This window comes from Symphalangus syndactylus, chromosome 1 (assembly GCF_028878055.3).
Source record: "Symphalangus syndactylus isolate Jambi chromosome 1, NHGRI_mSymSyn1-v2.1_pri, whole genome shotgun sequence".
Taxonomy (NCBI): Eukaryota; Metazoa; Chordata; class Mammalia; order Primates; family Hylobatidae; genus Symphalangus; species Symphalangus syndactylus.
The window spans coordinates 155,406,125-155,429,284 of NC_072423.2; the positions used below are offsets into that span (position 1 = coordinate 155,406,125).

A 23,160-nucleotide genomic window follows, 5' to 3' on the forward strand; every position below is an offset into this window, starting at 1 on the left:
TGCTCCATGCTGGAAATTAATCACATTTTAGATTTGTTTGATCCGAAGCCCAGTTTTGTTTTGTTTTTTTTTTTTGCCCCTGCACTATGCCTGCTGTCTTGGCAATTTGTCTTTTCAGAGTGGGTAGACGTTGAATGACTTTATTACCATTAATGGAATAGTTTCTCAGTAGGTGAAAATGTTACAGTGCTGGAGTTAACTAAAGCTGCCTCCCCTGGGGGCAATAGCAAAGGGAACAACATTGACGTCATATCCATGAGGTTCCAGTTCTAACTCATGGCAGCCTTGCCTTGCCCGGAATGATGACCCCTGTCTAGAAGGAAAAAGCAGAGATGCCGATGTCCATAGGAACAGCATGTAGGGGAAAAATTAACTTCCCATAAATAAGGCAGGGAATATTTAGTCTAAGGAGCCTCTGCCAATCAGGCTGCTGAACAGGATTGAGATAATAGCAACTCTGCTTTGAGAATTAAAATATCACCTGCATCCTAATGTTTTAAGTAATCACTAACCAGAATATAGATTTATAATTCTTTCAAGTACCGCTGCTTTCCTTGCTTCCCTATGAGTGCGCATATAGATTTAATTTGTCCCACCACCTCTACCTCCCACACATGCACCCAAACTCACCCACAGGCTTTAACAATTGAATGTCAAGTAGCAGCCAGTATTCTAGAAATGGGCATATAAACAAGCCAATCATTATCTTCACTCTTGGAAGGTTTACATTTTAGTATAGAAACAGATCATCAATGAGTAAGCAATTAAATAGGATATGTCCACAAAGTTATAAATGCTGTAAGGGAATAAAATAGTTTAGGACCCAGGCATGGTGGCTCACAGCTGTAATCCCAGTACTTTGGGAGGCTGAGGTGAGCCCATCACCTGAGGTCAGAAGTTTGTGACCAGCCTGGCCAACATGGTGAAACCCTGTCCCTACTAAAAATACAAATATTAGTCAGGTGTGGTAGTGCATGCCTGTAATCCCATCTATTCTGGAGGGTGAGGCGGGAGGATTGCTTGAACCTGGGAGGTGGAGGTTGCAGGGAGCTAAGATAGCGTCACTGCACTCTAGCCTGGCGACAGAGAGAGACTCTGTCTCAAAAAAAAAGGGGGGGGGGGGTGAAGGGTAGCATGTAATGTTGGAAGGGTGTTGCTGATTGAGATGTGAGTGTCTGGAAGGACTATACTGTATTGAGACCTGCATGAGGTCTCAATGAAAAAATATGGGCAAAGCTTAGATGAAAAAATTTGGGCAAAGCTCATTTCAGGCAGCTGGACGCACATGTGCAAAGGGCCTGGGATGGGAACAAGCATGGTGTGTTCAAGGAAGGGAAAGAAGTGACACCAGTGAAAACCTCCCTTTTCCTTTTGGAGCGATAGAAACCGGGTACTCCTGGTTCATTTTCACTGTAAGAGCGCCCTTCAAGGCCTTGCTGATGGGCAAAGATTCCACAGTGAGAAACCGATTCGTTGGCTCTCTTTCAGGCAAGCTGCCTCTGGCTTTTTTACTTTTCTTCTTTGCTCATGTAGTGAGTAATGTCCCATAAGTGTTTGGGATTAAAACCCACCCGAGTACCCTAAGGCCCTGAGTGAGCGTGGCTGATGTCAGTCGCTCCGGGTGCTCTGAGAATCACCACGCTTTCAAAGCTTCCTGCAGGGCATGGTGTTCCTGCAAAATGCCTGAAGAGTTGAATTTTGAAAACCCTTAATCGAAGTCCCCAGAAGGGCACTTTAAGTTGTGGTCCTTCCACAATTAATTATTTTCCCCATAATGCAGATCCTGGAATAACCCACGAAACTGTAGAAGACAATGCAGAATTTAATGAATATTTGATTTGTTTACCGTTTCAAAGAGTGCTTATCTGATCAGGGAAACTTCCGCTTCCTTCATCGAAATCAGAGGCCTCTCACTTTTTCAAATTCCAGAGCCACTTAGAAGTCTGTCACACTCCTCAGCTCTTAAAGAAAAAGTTCATTGAAGGTCACAATGGGGCATTTTATTTTATATTATTATTATTTTTATATATATTTTTTACTTGAGAGTTGCATGATAGCTACATCCAGTAGCAGTAAGGCAATGTTTAGTCTTGCAGAAAAGCCAACAGGTGTACAATGTCATTTGACCACAAAAATGTCAAAAATGAAAGATGCTTTGGAGGTCAAAGATCTGCCTGTCAGAAAGTAATCAAATTCTCATTTACACAGTAATTTATATAGACATGAAAGCCATCAATTGTCATTTTCACAAAATGGATATAGTAAAAGGGTCGACACTGTCGCTGAGTGTAATAAACATGTAAGGTTTATTTTTCCACCAATGATGTTGTTTTAAAAAGGAGCCAGTGTGGTGATCTGGGCTTGTTGCAAACAGGATAAAAACCACAAAGGCTGTTTTTGATGTTTATCTGCAATGAGACATACTGTTCAGATGAGAATACAGATTCTGCTTGGACTCTATTTACACACAAATCTATATACTCTTTCAAATGATATCAGGCCCGAGAGTCAGAGACAATTATACATTCCCAAGCCTTTTCATCTCCAGACTGTTCCTCCACGGCTCTGTCCATCATTTCTCAAATGACTCCTTTCCTTGTTTGTAGAATTTACTATAGAGTATCATTTCCCTGCACGGCTATCTCCACAGACGGAACAGTAGAGTCCACATCTTTCTAAGTCCCTAAACCCAATTACGTGTCAAAATATCTCTGATGGCCAAACATTTGCTCTCAGACAGAGGTTTTGAATAGCAACACCATTCCCTCATCATAAAGCATTATCCAAGTAATTATTTTCCCAGCTAGCAAAGCAAAGGCTAAGCCACAGCCCACTTCAAAAGCTGTGCACGAATTAAATGAGGTAGTACAACATATTTGGCACACCAGTTTTTAAATATTATGCCCACCTCTACTACTTTCTGAGAATGGCCACCCTGCCCAGGATTGAGAGAAACAGTGCGGTTTCATCCAGGTGTAGAATCTAGGAAGGTGTTTGTTTATGACACCTTCACTCCTCAAATGCTCACAGTGAATCAGTTTGGATCACAGACGAATCATCTCAGCTGCTACCTTCTTGTAGGAGAAGTATGTGCCACTGCTATACAGCAGCACAAATTACTGAGCAGGAGCCCAGGAGAGGAGCCAACCGACTGTGGGGGGCGTTCAGAGTGGAGGGGTTAGTTCATCTCAGAAATGATGAGGGCACGAGGCCTTTTTCTAAGCTGTGTGCTTCTGAGACAGGCTTTCAAAGTAGAAAATTGTTCTAGGACACAGTAAGCCCTGCCTTTACTGGAATGTGTTTTCCGGCCTCCAAGAGGGGCGCTGCTGTATAACCAACCATCAACTCCATGGCTCTCTGGGGCCCAGGGCAAGTCGTCCTGTAGGCTCCTTGCCGAGCAGTTGCCCATCTTGCAGACCTGGACCTTCACAGGATAGAGAGTAGCACCTACAGGCTGACCAGGTCACCTCCAAAGCAAGACATTTCCTAGGTCAGTTCTTACTGGTTCCTGCAGGACTCGCAAGTATTTAATACAAATCCAAACTTCACACCTTACATGCCAGGTAGTATGGCAACATTAAGTGTAGATTAGAAAAGTGTTCAGCAAAATGTTACCAATAATTATCTTCAGTAATCACACTACGGGTGATGTTTATATTTCTAAATGCTACTTAATACTTTCACTTTTTTTCCTTCAATGGGCATTGATTAGTTTTAAAGAAGGGCAGAGGTTAGAGTCCCTACATATCTAGATTTTCCAAATGTCTGTATTTACTCACCGTTTTATTTTGTAATCTAAGGCATTTATTGTGATATATGTTATGATTTGATCACCATACTTGAGGTCTGTAATGTACTGGGTTGTCTGCTGTGTTTGTTCGTGGAGATGTAACTGGGTCTGGCGGGACGGTTCTAGGCTTTGGTGTGAGAAGATCTTGATTCATTCCCCGAAGACTTTGGACAACTTACTTCATTTTCGCTTGTTCTTCCATCCTTGTAAAATCATGATGTGTGGTTACTTAGATGGCCAACAAAGATCATATGTGAAAATGTCATTTGAAAACAAAACCTCAGTCCAACAGTATGAGACAGAATTTAAAAATGACTGAAGTTAACTCTGTGTATGTAAGGTTGTGATATTAAGGACTTATCTAAGGAGTAGAAATCTGCAAAAAAATTAACTCTGTGATTCTTCTATATCTAACATTCTGCTGATTACTTTAAATAGGCGCCAGATGTTTCGTATGTTATTATTTCAGTGCCAGATGATATAGATTCCAGTTGCTTAAAATTATGGCATGTGTTCAGGTTTTCTCTTGGAAGTTTGTTTGAATTATAGCAGACAAAACATCTCTATGCACATGTTTCATGTGTGTTTCTCTGTGATGTGTATTTTGGTATCCATGCAATTACAGATGTCTATTTTTGTATATGTGTAATTGCATGCATACCAAATTATACATCACAAAGTGTGTTCATATATATATATGAAATTGAAATCAAACTTCAATATCACTGGGAAAAATATACACATACATATATACTTCTTTTTTTACCATGGATATTGCCATTGATATTGATATTTTATTTCAAGGTGACTTCCAGTATCAGTTTATGGAGGAAGAAGACCATTAGACTTTTTTTTTTTTTTAAGCAATAATTAAGGTTTCAATCCCTGTAAAATAACAACTTAATTTTAACTGAAACATTACAATCATCACAGAAACTGCAGATTATTTTATTGCCCTGAGGAAATACAAATTACACAGGTACTTACAAGGGATTCACATTAAACAACATGTGGAAATATGATTGTGTGTAGCATTTAAAAGTTTGCCCATTAAAAATATTCAATTAAATTAATCCACTTGTTTGAAGCTGTACTTAAGGACATCATTTACATCAAGCTTAGGTGTACATCGTTTAAAAAGAAAACATGTATAGAATATTTGTGCCTATTCTATAGCAGGCAAGGGCCCATTCGAGTCTAAAATCCAAGAGAGAAGAGGAGTACCATATTAGCTTTAAATCTAGATTCTATATCTCTGTGGGTGTTATGGCTTTCTATTCTGTTCCACTGGCTATTTATCTAGGCTTACACCAATCAAACACTGTCTTAATTACTGTGGCTTTATAATAAGATGCAGTATTAAGCTGCAGACCAAATACATCCGATTCTATCTTAGGCATAGATACCTTAAAAACTTCTTGGTTGTTTACACTGTACAGCCAAGGATGATATTCACTCTGCTAAGAACCTTTGAGCAGTTCCCAAAATTTCTAACCGGGGCTATGGAATGTCAATGAATGGATCAAATGTGACTCATTGAGCAAGATGCACTGTAGTGATTGGTACCCTAAATGCAGCCTAAATGTTATTCCTTGAGGAAATCTTAATATCTGTTAATCTGATTCAACCTAATGAGTCTATAATAGTAACTACTTTCCAGTTGACGTTTTTCTGTTGAACTGATTTTTCTTTTTTCCAGTTTATAATCAAGTCTTCACTTTTTTTGATTTACTGTTAGGCAAGAATTACTCGTAAAGCAGAAAAGCTGTTTTCTTTAAAGACCTTTCAAAACCCACAGCTTTAATATTTACTTGTTACAGTGTTATTGTTAGACTTAAATTTAGTGGAAAATGGGCTTCTTATTAGTTCTCTGGTTTTAAACTCATAAATCCCTTTCATTAAATCTTTTTATTAAGGTTCAGCCAGCTCCTAGAAGCATTTGATAATATTACTGTGAACGATTTGAGCTCACTGAGGTCTACTGTTGTAAAATACTTTTTAAGTATAAAATGCAGTTGAAAATAATTTTCTGTTTGTACTTTAACAATAAAAGCCGAGATAATACTCGTATTCAAATACTTACACTACATGCCACAATCTGAATACACCCAGGTCCCTTCAAAACTTTCTCAATATTTTTAGTGTCAAAACATTTAAATACATTTAAAGCACGTTAGTGGGAAATGGGTGTATTAAGAAGGTGAGAAACATAGACATTTTTTGTGAGCTACTTGACAACTAACCTCAGACGAACGAAATGCTGGAAGGATCTGAGAGGGTTGTCCTGTTCCATTACAGGACAGTAATAGTTACAGGCTACATGAGCAGACTATGCTCATAACACACTTCCAACGATCTGTCTGCCCCGTTCTCAGCTTTTGCTCCTCTTGCTTCCGTTGATTTGGCCCAGGCATGGCCATCACGGGCAGACTGTTACAGGTAACTGAACAGACCAAAAAAAAAAAAAAAAAAAAAAAAAAAAAAAATTAACAACCACAGGGACCAAATGAGCATAGCACGGAAAGCTTGTATGTGGTAAGTAACGTGTGAAGGGGAAGGGCTGAAACAGGCAAGTAGGGAATCACCGTGCAAAGTAGGTGGATGAAGATCAGGAGTAGCAGAAATGAAATGCAGTGGTGAGGTTGAGAGGGCAGGCATTTCGGTTTGTCTAGTGGTAAAAAAAATAGAATAGGTGGGTCAGGTGTGCAGCTGTTACTAATCTCCCAGAGCTGTTCTTTCAGCGCTTGGTTCTCGCAGGAAGCCTGGGGCCTGCAATTTACTCAAGGGTTCTGTTCTTTGGAACTGCTCCAGGAGTCTGGGAATCGCCTGAGAAGTGCTCTGTTAGAATCAGTTCTCACTCATAGGTGGGAATTGAACAATGAGAACTCATGGACACAGGAAGGGGAACATCACGCTCCGGGGACTGTTGTGGGGTGGGGGGAGGGGGGAGGGACAGCATTAGGAGATACACCTAATGCCAAGTGACGAGTTAATGGGTGCAGGAAATCAACATGGCACATGGATACATATGTAACAAACCTGCACATTGTACACATGTACCCTAAAACCCTAAAGTATAATAAAAAAAAAAAAAAAAAAAAAAAAGAATCAGTAACACAAAATCTTCGGAGGCAGAGGCAGAATGAAATCAGTTCCTCAGACTCTGCTCAGTAGCTTGAAGGTGGCTTTCTGGCACTCAGTTGCCCTTCAGCCCTCATCATTTCTCATTGTCGTGTCAATCCTAAACCCCCAGGGTAATCCCAATTCCACCTGCCAAAGGGAGGTTCTTATGTGAGGGCTGAGTAAAACGTGGGATGTCCTGCAGTCCTGCTTAGGGACGGCTAAATCACTTACTGCTCATTGGAACTCCGAGCCTTTTCTTTAATTGGTCCCTTCATTTTGTGGTGCACCTTCCTTTCTCCTCCACCTCCTAAGTCCTGCCTGTGTGAACGGGTAGACAGCAATAGGAAGGATGTTGTTACAGTCCTCATTTTGCTGAGCTGCTCTTTCATTTGAGCGTCATTTAACTTCTCTTGTTTTATGCCTTTTATTTTCAACTTGATAAGCTTCCTTTACGCATGTGTTATTCTTCTGCCCAGTAAGACATTTGCCAGTACAGGCACAGATCAATCACTGGCATATTCACCATGTTTTTTTCTAACTATTCTTATTACCGCATATTGCCGTTACGTGGCTATGTGAACAGGTGTGTATATATATAGTTTTATAATGTTCATTTTTCTCTAACTTAGTTTCTAGCAACAAAGAATTTGGGGTCGAGTGCTTTAAGCATGCTACTAGTTGGCACCAAATATGTTCCCCATGAACTGAAATTTGATATTGATGAGGCTGTACTTAAAAATTACAGGAAAAAGAATTTCCCTAAACTTCTAATAGGGGTTACCAAATGTTGCATATTTTCTTTCCTTTTAATTTGTTGTTGTTCTCTATCTTTCAGCACTGCAGAACACTTACGATTTATCCTTCAATATTTGTGCAAGAATTATAAAATGTTACAAAAATTGATGAAAGTGTTTAGAAATTTTTTAAGTCACAGATTAAAGATGGCCAGAATAATATGCTTTTTGTGTGTGTGTTTTCTGTTCCAGGTCAAAACTGTGGAGGCTTAGTCCAGGGTCCCAATGGCACCATCGAGAGCCCAGGGTTTCCTCACGGGTATCCGAACTATGCCAACTGCACCTGGATCATCATCACGGGCGAGCGCAACAGGATACAGTTGTCCTTCCATACCTTTGCTCTTGAAGAAGATTTTGATATTTTATCAGTTTACGATGGACAGCCTCAACAAGGGAATTTAAAAGTGAGGTAAGCTGTCAACTTTTTATATTATAGTTTCGTTAGCACTGTTTGAATACGCAGATTCTGAAATCTAGTTGAAATTAATATTTAAATTTTATTATTGTGTCCGGAGTTGGTTCCTTCCGGTGGGTTCATGGCCTTGCTGACTTCAAGAATGAAGCCACAGACCTTTGGGGTGAGTTTTCGAGCTCTTAAAGATGGCAGGGAAACAAAGAGTCAGCTGTAGCAAGGTTTATTGCAAACAGCAAAAGAACAATGTTTCCAAGCACGGAAGGGGAGCTCAGCTCGTTGGGCTGCTTTTATGCCCTTACTTGTCCCCTCCCATGTTCCATTTCTGTCCTATCAGAATGCCCTTTTTTCAATCCTCCCTGTGATTGGCTACTTTTAGGATCCTGCTGATTGGTGTGTTTTATAGAGCGCTGATTGGTGCATTTTACAGAGCGCTGATTGGTGTGTTTTACAGAGTGTTGATTGGTGCATTTTACAATTCTCTTGTAAGACAGAAAAGTTCTCCAAGTCCCCGCTCAATGCAGGAAGTCCAGCTGGCTTCACCTCTCCTTTTCAGAAAAGAAAAATACAGTTACTATACAGAAAACTTGAAGACTATCAACTTGTGGCAAATTGTGCATACTATTTCTATACTTAAAAATTTAACTTTTTATTGAAAGTTATCACTGACTTCGTTTATAGATACCAGATTGTTCAAGATCTGTGAAACAGAGTTGTCAAGGTAATTTAAATAAAATTATAGTACACCATTGTTTTTAAGCAACTGTGAGTTTGAGAGAAAAAGAACAAAGATAAATGCTTGAGTACAATTCAGCTAATCAGAACAAAATGAACCGTTATGTTGTCAGAGAATATATTCAGTGAAAGAACATAGGAGGTGGGTGAGGTAAGAACATTCAGGACTATTGCATTCTTGGGAGAACTTGTGGTTTAGAAAATAATGGTACAGTCTATTCATAATTGGTTTTCTCTTTTGATCTATAGTTTTAACAATGAATAAAGCAAAACATTTCCTGGGATGATTTTAAATTATATTTTCTCAATTGTCAACAAGAAAAAATTATACCTGTACAACTGTATCTAATTTTGTTTTCAATTTGGCAAAGGAAGAAGGAATATCCCTTCCAAAGATATCAGATTTTCTTAACAAAATTGATGAGCTTATATAGATTACTGATGTTAATGCCAACAGTAATACCCACAAAATCATATGCTTCATTTGTTATTTTATGGGATGAGAAAAAATCTCTATACAAAACACAATTTTGTGTGTACATCTAGTTTATAATATGTCAATATATACTACATAACTAATACGTTAAATATAAAATATTTGCATTAATATATTTTCAAATTTATTTCATTTGCATTTTTTTCACCCATTTTCAAATACTTAGTTTTTTTCTGAGTCATCTACAATATCTGTTATCTGTTTTTAGAAGCATTTTTACCTTTCATACACTGTAGAATGGCCGTCTCTTTTCTGAACTAGTTAGGTAAGCTTTCCTCTCGCCTTTTATTACATTTACGGTCTTACATGTGAGTATTTGAACAAAGTATCTACATATACAATACTTGCTAATTTGATGTAGGCTTTCTTAAATAATTTATGCTATTTAAATGTTTGTTACGTTTTTATTCTCAATTATTCATGCTACTAGGGTATAGTAGTATATTATAATTGTAAATAAAAACTGCAGAGTTATAGAAAAAAGAATTAGACAATCCATTTTATTCAAATGCCAATGTGTGTGACTCTACATTAAAATTCTGACTTTACCTTTCCATTAAAAAATGCTTGTTAAAAGTATGCACTCTTAAAAATATTTCCATTTTCTTTCTCTCAATATTTTTATTTACTCGAGTTCTTTCACATATAGAAAACCTGTCTTAATATTAATTTGACTGACAGGTATGTATTTCAATAATGTATTATCTCTTATGGTAATATTGTGATCATTTTATGTTAATAAACATAAAACAACATTCTTACTATCTTCAATATTATAACAGGATCAACAGTGGAAATATTAAGTTACAACAATTAGAAACATATTTCATTTTGGAGTTTCAGTGAACAGTACTTAAATTGATATCTGTGCCTCAGAGAGCTTTATTGGTGAGTTATATGTACAACACTAATTTTTTTTCTTTCACTTGATGAGTTCTGCTTGGTAGAGGAAGCCAGGGAGGTTGATAAGAAAGAGAGTACTTGGGTTCATATGAATCACTCAGTTACCGACATTTTTTGTTTGAAATAAAGAAATATATGTCGTATTTCTGCTTGTTTCTGGTCCTTAGAGTTAGGACGTTGCTTTCATCTTGATACTCCATTTTATATTTCTTCCTCCTGTCCGCATGTGTAGAATGCCATTTTGAGGAGACGTTCGAGGGGTGCCGGGTGATTTCTTTGGGAACCGTTTAGGGTACTGTAATACAAATCGGAAAAACACCCAATGATTACTGAGTGTTATGGGTCTCTACTATTATAAAATGTGAAATAAATAGAGATGTGAAATTGGAATGGGAATGTTGCTGCGGAAAACACATGAGGAGGTGTTTTCTCTTTCAACATTCAGGATGAGTTGATGGGAAAAGTAGTTATAAATAGTAGCAAATTCTAATTAATCGGGAAAGGGAGCACTCTAATGCTATTCGTTTCCCATTATACCTTGAAACAGTTATTTGTTTCTCAAACGCAATTAACTAGCAACACTTAAGGCAGCTCTAGAATTCAAAGGAAGGGTACTTTCGTGGGAGGAGTGATGTAGGAGCAGCTGATCAACTGAGATGTCACAAAAGTTATTACTTAGAGTTGTCTTGGTGTGTTGTTGTTTTATTGCACAAAAGCTATTTTTAGAAGTTTAAAATGTGCATTAACTAAAATACAAAAACAGTTGTTGTGTTAAACGACTTGAGCATTTTTAGTATCAAGAAATTTCTTTCACACAACCACTGTAATTTTTTTTTCCTAAATAAACTAAAGAGGCAGGTTTAATCCCCAACTGACAAAACAGAATATGTAGTTTAGAATTATTGATGCTTACATTGTAACTGGAACTTTAGTCAGAAATATAGTTTTATATATATATGTAAAATATTTAGAGTTAAAAAATTAATATACCATTTATATTATCATCTTGGATTATTTCTTTAGTACAAACACACCAACAAAACATATATGATTTGTGCCCCCATCAATAAATTAAATTTTAATGATGTGGATATTGAGAGCTGAAATGAGACCTCTCTTGGTAAGCACAAGGAAGAAATTTGGACTCAAAATTCAGAACGAAAAATCTGATCTTTGCGTTATTTAGAATTAAAGCAGCTCTTCGTTGTTTTTATGAGCTGTCAGGTGGTTGCTGTTTTAAACAGTGGATCTTTATTGACTCTGCACTTCCTCTTGATTCTGAGTCTCCACCAAGGGTCCAACCAAGTAGTCAGCAAATCCAAATATGCTTATTTTTTAACATCTTTGGACTGGCTCATGCCTGTAATCCCAGCACTTTGAGAGGCTAAGGCGGGTGGATCACCTGAGGTCAGGAGTTGGAGACCAGCCTGGCCTATAGGGTGAAACCCTGTCTCTACTAAAAATACAAAAAATTTAGCTGGACATGGTGGCAGGCATCTGTAAGTCTAGCTACTCGGGAGACTGAGGCAGGAGAATCACTTGAACCTGGGAAGTAGAGGTTGCGTTGAGCACAGATCGTGCCACTGCACTACAGCCTGGGTGACAGGGGTAGACTTCATCTCAAACAAAACAAAAAAGAAAAAACAAGTAGGCCTGGCACGGTGGCTCACGCCTTTAATCCCAGCACTTTGGGAGGTCAAGGGGGGAGGATCACGAGGTCAGGAAATCGAGGCCACCCTGGCTAACACGGTGAAACTCCGTCTCTACTAAAATTACAAAAAATTAGCCGGGCGTGGTGGCGGGCGCTTGTAGTCCCAGCTACTTGGGAAGCTGAGGCAGGAGAATGGCATGAACCCGGGAGGCAGAGGTTGTAGTGAGCCGAGATTAAACCACTGCACTCCAGCCTGGGCGACAGAGGGAGACTCCGTCAAAAAAAAAAGAAAAAAAAAAAAAAAAAAGCAAACAAAAAAAACCATCTTTCCATTAACCACAACCTGTTTTGATCCTCATAGTAAATGTTCCTACAAAGGCTCCTGTCCTGGCACAGGCTGTCCTGAGCTTCCAGGTAGACCAATGCATGATCCTTTCCTGCCCCAGGCTCCCCTCTCGGGAACACTGACACATCTGCTGCTGTCCTACCCCTGGCTTCTATCTCCGGCAACATAAACAGTTCTAGTACCCATGACCCTGAAATTCAAAAAAATCGATAATCGGACTCCAAACTGCATTCTGGCCTTCAGTCCCTCCCGTTTGTCCCCTGAAAAGTTTCCTTGTTCAGTTGCACAGATCTATGGGTTACTCCTTGACCTGATCTTGCTAGAGAATAACACCCTCTTATTCCCGGCCTCTCCCTCTATGGGTGTGAATAGTATGCATCTTTCAAAACCCATGCACGTTATATTCATTTCAGGAAATCTTCCCTAGGCATTCCAAACAACAGCCCACATACGTTTTCTGTGTGTGCATCAACTCCTGTAACACTGGCCACCGACTACACTTGGAAGCTTGTGTTCCTTTGAACTCACACCTGCCCTGAAGTTACCTCCCACTGGGGCTTGGGCTTGTATATCTCTGTACATTCAGATGTCTAATAGAACATAATCCTCTGAGGCCAAGAAATGTGCCCTGAATGTGTCTTCTCCTGGGATTACGGATGTCTCGACATTCCCTCCCGCCCCCCCAGCCCCCTCCCCCAAGATGGAGTTTGGCTCTTGTCACCCAGGCTGGAGTGCAATGGTGCGATCTTGGCTCACTGCAACCTCTGCCTCACGGGTTCAAGCAATTCTCCTGTCTCAGCCTCCTGAGTAGCTGGGATTACAGGCACGCACCACCACACCTGGCTAATTTTTTCTATTTTTAGTAGAGACGGGGTTTCACCATGTTGGCCAGACTGGTCTAGAACTCCTGACCTCAGGTGATCTACCCGCCTCGGTCTCCCAAAGTGCTGGAAGATATCTTGACTTTCATATCATCAATAAGTGTTCGTGGAGCAATTTTGAATTACAGTATTCCCGATTCAGGGCAACTCATCACTGCCACTGTGCACAGAACCCAACGTCACTTAATATAACTCTCTCCTAAATGAACGTGAGTCAACCATCCCATGTGGTGACTGATAATTGGTACATGTTTTCTAAATTTGAAGTTTTATTAATTGTCCCAAATCAGAAAACAATTGAGGTTGACATAAATTTCCAACTGTGATACAATTATTATATCAAAGGTCTAAGAGAAACTCCTTAGAAAGTCAGAAAGTGAATAAAGGCGAATCTATGAAGGGAGATTTTACCACTCAATATAGAAAATCAGGATATATTATTTCATGATTATTGTAAAATACAAGGCCTAAAGAAATAGCTTTGGCATTTATCTCGAGTTCTCGCTCTTTCTAACTTTAGCAAGATTACCCCTAATTTTCTGCAATGCTGATAATGAAGAGGTTAGAGGTGAATGTGATAGGGCCATTAAAATCAGAAAATCATGAATAAGTATTGTTAAAATAGAATAGGTTTTCCAATTTTCTTAAACTGTAATAATGCTTTTGAATGCATTAAATATTTTTAAAAACCATTTTATTGTGAATAGTTAGGTTACACACCGTGACAAAACCTACCTAACATGAAATATATCTGGTGATATTTAGAACTTAGGGACGTATAAGGGCTAAAGAAAGCGTCTCAATTACGTGAGGATCATATTAGACTAGAGACCTAGCATGGCCTAGATTCTGCTTTTCTGTCTCCATAGTTGCTACAAGGTCCTAAGGGAGCCATTCGCAGATCAATGGGCTGATAAAAAAACAAAACAAAACAAAAAAAACAAGGTATCATTGTATTTATTTATTTTTTTGAGCCTGAGTCTCGCTCTGTTGCCCAGGCTGGAGTGTGGTGGCAGGATCTCAGATCATTGCAACCTCTGCCTCCCAGGTTCCAGCGATTCTCCTGCCTCAGCCTCCCAAGTAGCTGGGACTACAGGCACATGCCATCACTCCTGGCTAATTTTTGTATTTTTTAATAGAGACAGGGTTTCACCATATTGGCCAGGCTGGTCTCGAACTCCTGACCTCGTGATCCACCCACCTTGGCCTCCCGAAGTGCTGGGATTACAGGCGTGAGCCACCGCACCTGGCCTTCATTTTATTTTTAGCTTGGCTGGTGACTAGTATCTGGTTAAGACTCTGATAATCACAGGATGAAGCCCCTGTCAAACTTTTTTTTTTTTTTTTTTTTTTTTTTGAGATGGAGTCTCGCTCTGTCACCCAGGCTGGAGTGCAGTGGCGCGATCTCGGCTCACTGCAAGCTCCGCCTGCCAGGTTCACGCCATTCTCCTGCCTCAGCCTCCCTTGTAGCTGGGACTACAGGCGCCTGCCACCTCGCCCGGCTAATTTTCTTTTATTTTTAGTAGAGACGGGGTTTCATTGTGTTAGCCAGGATGGTCTCGATCTCCTGACCTCGTTATCCGCCCGCCTCAGCCTCCCAAAGTGCTGGGATTACAGGCGTGAGCCACCGCGCCCAGCCTGCCCCTGTCAAACTTTTATAGGGACACCAGCCTCATATGAACACCGCACATGTCTTGAAATCTTATCGATGGCACTGGGGCAGCCGTGCAGTGAGGACTGAGACAGTGACCAGCAAATACGACCAGCACAGCTTGAGGGAGGATCCCAGAACCAGGGCCTGGATAGTTCCAGGGAAGTTGCAGTGGGACAGCTTGTCACACAGAGGTTACTTCTTAGCTGGAGCACAGATGACAGATCACAGAAACCCATTAATTCTTAGAAACCTCGTTCAACAGGTTATTGTACTTTAGTGAGGGCACCAGAGGTGGACAGCAGAGGCGTTCGGTCCGCTCAGATAAAGCTATAACGTTGCCATAATTATGTAATTTTTTTGCTATTCTACCTACAGATTTTAGGATGATGAAATAAGATGTAATTTTCCTCAATGTATCTTTCAAATTGCCCTTGTAAACATATGCTTTAAATTAGTGACCCCTAGGTAAGCTCAATCACTATTGGTTAAGTTTGAGTTTGTTGTGTTTTTGTTTTGTTTTTGACTATTTGCTGTTGTCTAGAGAGAAGGAGAAGACCAATTAATTCGGAGATTGAAGGGTGAGATTGGGGTCTAATCATGGATATACCTGATTGTGTCCTTCCCTAAGTGATATTAATATGCAGACTTAGTTGACAACAACTGTGAGTGTGTGTGTGTGCATGTGCGTGTGCTATGCTCTTATTTAAGAAAAAGGATAAAATGACTAGTAATTAGAAATTCTAGTGATAAAATAAGAAAACACGTAAGAGAGATAATAATTATGTTTGCAATACTATAAGGAACTTTTCACAGGCATGTGAATTCTGACCACTACCTCCTCGTGCTGTGGTGGTGTGTTTCATGGTAGCTAAAAATGGATGGTTCCCTTCCATACCTTGGCTTTTTTTTTTAAGCAGCAAAACCATATTAATATGGGCAGAGAAGTCTTTTAGGCATTCATAAATACAGGTGTGTGAAAAAGTATTGGAATATTACTGTTGGCTAGAGAGAAGGAGCTTCCTGGGATATTTCTCTTATAAAGTTAAAGACGAAGGAACAGCATTCAGATTTACACTAAGGGAACAGAAGAACAAGCAGACAGCCACATAGTTTGCAGTATACCACTATTAGCAGACAGAGATATTTTCATATTTTGTCATGAAAATCTGAGTGTTGACACTATTTTATAAAATAGTAAATCTAGTCTTTGCTGTTTGTAGCAAAATAAATATGTCAGATAACCAATGTAAATATTAATATGGAAAATTAAAATGTTAAAATATTGTCTGAGTGTCTTTCTAGGCAGAACACATAGTTTAGAAATCATATATAAAACGGAGTGAAAAATTGGACATCCTGAAAGTTAACATTCAAAAGGCAAGTGACAAGTTAAAATATTTCTAATAGTATGAAAGACAGTTGTTTTTCTTAATTTATAAGATGCACTTCTATAGCTACGAGAAAATTTTAAATAATCCTTCAGTTGAAAAGCAGGTGAAATATACATAAGGAGTCCAAATACGATACATTTGTGTCAGTATATTCAAACAAAGTTAAAACAATGCAGTGTAATAGCTCACCATTCTGAAAGGGCACACCCTAACATTTTAGTAACAGAGTTTTTGAGGGTATTGAAAATACATTTTCGTGTCTTCTTGGTAGGATATTAAATTGCTGCAACATTTTTGTATAGACATCTTGAAATTTTTCTCAAAATAAAGTACAAACATTTTTATTCAGAAATTCTAGCTAAGAATGTATTCTACAAATGTACATTCAAATATGACAAAATATATGTAAAGGAATTCTTTTTGTTTCATTTTGATAATGTTTGAAAATTCAAGGCTGTCTAAGTATATAAATGTAGACTATCGATAACTATCACTAGTTAAGTAAATTATACTATCTCTACAATACAAATTACCATTTAAAACAATGAGATTTTATTTGCGGATCTGACAAGATCTCTCACATATATTTTTCATTTAAGAATAAACAGTATCAGAGTGTCCAATTTCTTCTAAGGTTTTATTCTCTTTTAATAAAAGATGTGTAATAACTCATAATAAAACACCATCAATGAATTTCTAGATGATGATGGGAGCTCAGAGATTCCTGATCTAGATATAGTTTTAACATGTTGTCCTGATTTCAGTAGGGGCTATGGGAGGCTCATAGAGGGGTGTCTAACTCACCTGAGGGCTCATAGAGCACTTCCCATCAGCCAGTGTAATTTTAACCAAGGTAAAAATACTGCCTTAATCCAGAAAAAGTGGGCAATTTTAGTGTCCCTGGCAGGCCACGTGTGAGGAGAACATTTTTTTTTTTTACATTTTCTTTTTCCTGTGTGTGTTTCCTGTCCTTCAAATTCTTATGCTGAATTATATCTATTTTTATGCCTATGCTATGTCTCTCTATGTGTGTGTGGATACTTTTATGTGTGTGTATATATTGATGCTGTGTATATTTATGTACACACCCATATAAGTATATATATATATATATATATATATATATATATATATATATATATGAGTGAAAAATTGGGCTTCCTAAAACTTAACACTGAAAAGGCAAATGACAAGTTAAAATATTTACAATAGGTATGAAAGACCAAGAATTAGTTTCCTTAATTTATAAGATGCACTTTTAGAACTATAAGAAAATTTTGAAAACATGCAAGAAAATTTTTAAAAATTATTCAGTTGCAAATTGGTACTGTGTATGTGTATATACACACACACGCACACACACATAGATAAAAGTATATATATGGTGTATATATATATGTATATGCTTCTATCAGCCTTTCTCCACTGGGGGTGATTTTATGTCCCAGAGCACATTGGCAATATCTAGAGACACTTTTTTTTATTGTCACAGCAGGGAGACAGTTGCTGTTAGAATCTGACAGGTATAATCCAGAGATGCTGATCAACGTCCTGCAGTACACAGGATATCTCAAATGACAAAGAAGTGTCTGCCATACAGTATCAGAAATGCCAAGAGTGAAAACATTCGATTTATAGCAGTATCTAAAATTGTCTCTACTATTCCTCTACTATTCCTATGTCTACCTACATTATTTTTCTATTCAGAGGCCCAAGCTTAAAGAGGTATGCTGGAACTGGCTGCGGGGAGTGACTGTGATTTTTTTTTTGCGGGGCAGAGGCAGCCAGCAGAGGCTGGGGCATCCTGGAGCAGCTAGAGTGACCAGGAATGGGAGGTGACATTGGGCATCATATCAGGAAGGAAGTAAGTTTTCCACAGTAGTAGAGATAGTCAAATTTCATGAAGAAATCACTTTAGTAATTGTTTTGCATTGTCTTTGAAAAGGAAATGAAATAATTATTTTATTTAATCCCTGGTTTCTGAGAAAAGAAAGTGTCAAAAATCAGTAAGATTACTGAGATTGATGGTTTCCAGCAAACTATCGCAAGGACAAAAAACCAAACACCGCATGTTCTCACTCATAGGTGGGAGTTGAACAATGAGAACACTTGGACACAGGAAGGGGAACATCACACACCTGGGCCTGTTGTGGGGTGGGGGGAGGAGAGAGGGATAGCATTAGGAGATATATCTAATATAAATGACTAGTTAATGGGTGCAGCACACCAACATGGCACATGTATACATATGTAACAAACCTGCACGTTGTGTACATATACCCTAGAACTTTAAGTATAATAGAACCCTAGAATTTAAAGTATAATAAAAAAATACATATTAAAAAACACACAAAAATCAGTAAGAGTATTTATTGACTTCTATTCCTTTTTCTTCAGGTATCAAATCCGCAGAAGTAGTTTGTTGAAATAGCTTAGTGGGAAACCATCTATATTAATATGCAATAAACAGCTATAAATAGATTTCCCAGATTTTTCAGGATTTTAAATGAGCTTAATGTGGATGATCAAGTTTGAAGCTGAGTGATTGATTTTTTCTGTTTAAGGTTTACTTTTTCTTCTTTCCCCCATCTTGCCCATTTTAAGTGGTTGGACAGCAAAGTCTATTGCTGATTTATCCTTTCAACCCCTAGAGTAGCTAAACATTCAGAATAAACAGGTGAGTTTTCATTGCATAGTATTAGTTGAAATATTGAAATGTGTAGTTGTTTACTTAATAAGTTAAAAGGAAATGAATGCTATATAAAAAGTATGTGAGTTATTCACTTTTAATTCCTAAAATTTAAAAAAGGAATATAATATTACTTAGACTATGAAGCAATTATTTGCTTTACCACAATAAATACACTTACCTACTCGCCTTTCCCTTTGCAGAGAAATCTGATGCACTTTGTTTATATTTGAATGTACTAAAAATAATAAAGAATCAAAAAGGCAAATATTTCACTCAATTTTCTTCTTGCTTATATCATTCTTGCTTGTATCTTAGAACCTGCAGTATTAACTAGAACAGAATTCAGAACTCTGCACAGGGCTTCAGGTTTTGGGATCTAAGTGAATAAAGTCTTCATATCTTTTCTTTGGGGCATCCTTGAACTGAAGGGTAGGTCAGGAGTGAAGCCCACTGCAGAGCGCTTCCTCAGAATCAAGCTGGATCCCTGCCCTCCCACACCCTGCCCCCTGCGGTCCTGGCCCTAATTGGATTTCCTTGGCTCTATGCCCTGAGTCTAGCTCTTGTTCACCTCCTCCTTACAGCTGTTTTAAGATCAGACAACTTTCTCTCAACGTTATTTTCAGCACAACTTCCCAAGTTCAAATGTTGTGCTCATCTCACACTAAACTCTCAAAGAGAAGGTTTAGTTACAACTGTTGTGGGACTACTACTTCCTTCCATATACTTTATAACCAATATCTGTTACTTTTTCCTTTAGAAATCACTAGCATAAAAAAAAAGGGGTGGGGTGTGGCTGGCTCCCAGCTTCAAGGAACAGTCCCCACAATGAACAGAGTGTATGTTCAATTTGAGAGCATCAGAGAGGAAGCAGAAATAACACAAGAGATTGCTTCATGCATGCTGTATCCTCTCAGCCAAAAGAGGAAAACTGAGCTAAAGAAAACCTTGGCCTCCTGAAAAATTCCTAAAATAGCTTTCTGAAGGAAATAGCATCTCAGTTTCTCACGGTCTATACATGAATGTTTCATGGCAGTTTTTCTCTGATTGTAATGTCAATTTTTACAAGTACATGATAGTCCCATCAAAAATATACCAAGCATGACCAGGCATGGTGGCTCACGCCTATGATCCCAGCACTTTGGGAGGCCAAGGTGGGCAGATCACTAGAGGTCACGAGTTCGAGACCAGCCTGGCCAACATGGTGAAACCCAGTCTCCACTTAAAATACAACAATTAGCCAGGCGTGGGGGTGTGTACGTGTAGTCCCAGCTACTCGGGAGGCTCAGGTATGAAAATGGCTTGAACTTAGGAGGTGGAGATTGGAATGAGCTGAGATCGCACCACTGCACTCCATCCTGGGCAACAGAACGAGACTCTTTCTCAAATATATATACACTGAGCCTGTCTTGAATATGATACGGATACCATAATCATCATATTTTCTTGCTTAGGTTTAGAAGTTTAAACTTTTTTTTTTAGATTAAATATTTCTAAAATGCAAATGCACAGGATATGTTGTGACTTTGTATTTCCTTGTGTATATAGAAGAGCCAGGGGAGGCAGGGAAATCCTACTTTGGACTAGAGATGGTTCAGGTAGGGAGGAATTGGAACATATGTACTTTACAACAGTGGATTCATTCAGAGTATTTGCTATGATTGTGCTCATAAATGCAGACTCATTAAAATAAGGCACTCTCGAAGAGTTGACTGTTTCACAATGCGATGTGTGTTTCTTACATGCGGAAGTTGAAAGGATCATTTACATTTGGCATTGAAACTTGACCCTCTAATGAGAATTTTTAAGACATTCTCAACTTCCATCGCTGTTTTCAGATATGTCCGGTAAAGGAAAATTAGCTGGCATTCTGAGGAGGTGACTTGTGCTTAAACAGTAGAAAGTGAGAACGTGCTGTGTAGACGAGGTTGCCTGTGGGCCTCTGTGTCTCCTTCCCATACGAGATTCCCATCCTCGTATTTTCCCTGGTATAGTCACATCATGGTTCTCTTCTCATCTGTGGCATCTTAGTTTGACCCATCCAATTAAGGAACACTTTGTTTTAAAATGTGACTGTCATTCTTCCCATTTTCTCATGATCTCTATAGTTTAAATGAGAAGCAAATTGAATAAAGAATAAAGTGATGATAAACTCATCCATTCAAAGAGTTGTGAACTTATGAAAACTGCTATTCTCTACCAGAAGCACACTTTAATTTTAAAAAAGAATGCCGGTGGCTTCACTGCCCACCACCCCAAAAGGAAATGAATGTAATTTGAAAGGGTAAGGTGGGTGTGATGTGGACTTTGAGGTCTTTGTGGGTCTCTTTCTGGACTTGACTAGGGTCACAAACTTGAATACCCTCAGGAGTCAGGCAGAGATTTTGAATCAGTGAAACAGAGCAGATGTCAGAACATAGTAAAATACATTCTGGTGAGCTTGAGAATCACGCCCCATGTAAACAGAGCAGCTGCTGCTGGGCACCAGCCCATCGTTGCCAGGCAAAAATGTGAGCCGTGTCCAATGTCATGGATCTTCCATTGTTCATCGGCAGCAAAGGATCTTCATTATGTGAAATCCCCTCACGTTTAAACTCCAGTGCAGGCCAAAGGCAATGCACCTGTGTAGCAGCGCTTGCAACCTCTGATCTAGAAGGTGATTTACAACTGCAGCCCTGTCAGTGCCATATGTTGGTAATTCCAGGGATGACTGGAAAACCCATCCAAAGAAGTTGACCCCAAAACAGGTTGAGTCTTTCTAGGTTTCAGTTAGTTTCTTTTGGTAATGGAGAGATTTGACAAGCGCTCGAAGAATTCTTCTGCAATAGACTAGCTAACCCTTTCCCTACTATACCTTGTGTTGCAGTGGTATGGTTTGATCTACCAGAAGTGTACTTGCACGTTATGAATCGCTTTACACAAATAAAGGTCATCTCATTCCTGGAACAGCAGTTGATTTGCCAAGTTTTACTGCAAACCTGCTTTTTTGGTTTCCTAAATTAGAATTTTGGTATACAGAGAGCCCAATTTACATTGGATACATAATAGATTTCTTTACACAAGAGCTAGAGATAGTCATTTTGAATACTAGGTTGATAAATGAGTCCTTTAGTTACAATTGTTCATATTTTAAGGTATACTTAGTCACCAATAAAGTGCATATATTGAAAAAATAAAATTGGATGACATTTATATATAGCCGTGAAACAACACCACCATCAAGCTAACAAATATTTCTATCACCCACAAAACTTTTCTTGTGACCCCTGGTAATCCATCCTGTGTTCTACCCTTTGTTGCCAGAAAACCACTGAACTGTCTTCTGTCAGCATGAATTAGTTTGCTTTTTCTGAAATGTTATATATGCCAAATTATATGAAATATATATATATATAAACACACACACAGAGACATCTGTATATGCCTAACTTCTTTCACTCAGAATAATGATTCTGAGATCCATCCACATTTCTTTATATAAAAATGGTACATTTTTTATGGTTGAGCAGAATTCCCATATACAGCTATGCCACATTTAGATTATCACTCTAGTAGACATTTGTTCCTCCTTCACCCCCCAGTTTTTAGCTATTAGAAATAAAGCTCCTTTGATCATTTGCATAAAAGCCTTTGTGGGGAAAATGGTTTAATTACTGTGGTCAAACATTCAAGAGTGGAATGGGTGGGTAGTATGTTTTATGTTAAACTTTTGAAGAAGTGGCTAAAATGTTTTCTAATCTGGTAGTCGCATTTTAAATTACCACCTGAAGGGATGAACTTTAGTTGTTCTGTGTCTTTGCCTATATTTGGTGTATGCAGCCTTTTTAGTTTTCGTCATCATAATGGGTGTAGAGTGTTATTTTATGGTGATTTGAATTTGCATTTCCCTGTTGACCAATAATATTAGTATTTTACGTGCTTATTGCTCATTCAAGTATCTTCCTTGGTAAAGTATCTGTTAAAATATTTTGTCCATCTTTAATGTAACTTTTGTCCTCCCTTTGAGTTATCAGAGCTTTCTAAATATTTCAGATTCAAGTTCTTTGACTGAAATATGTATTACAGGTAATTTCTCCCACCAACATTTATCCCTTTAATGGTATATATTTAACAACATTTTTTAGTCTTGAAGAAGTCTAATTTATATTTTTTTCTTTTGTGTATCCTGATTTCATGTGACCTATAAAAAACTTTGAATTTAACTGATTTTTAAAATATTAATCTGTATTCTGTGACCTTCCTAAATTCACTTAATTTTAGTAGTTGTTTTAAAGATTCCTTGAGAAATTTTTAGG

The 23,160-nt window shown here is 38.4% G+C and overlaps 1 protein-coding gene across 2 annotated transcripts in view; it reads left to right on the forward strand.

The window, feature by feature from the left end:
- CSMD1 (CUB and Sushi multiple domains 1) overlaps positions 1-23,160 on the forward strand; it is a 2,032,824-nt gene that overhangs the window by 344,953 nt on the left and 1,664,711 nt on the right. For both annotated transcript variants that reach the window (XM_055289255.2, XM_055289263.2), the window contains exon 2: positions 7,900-8,116. In XM_055289255.2, the coding sequence (XP_055145230.2) occupies positions 7,900-8,116 (217 nt within the window). The remainder of the gene's footprint in view (positions 1-7,899; positions 8,117-23,160) is intronic.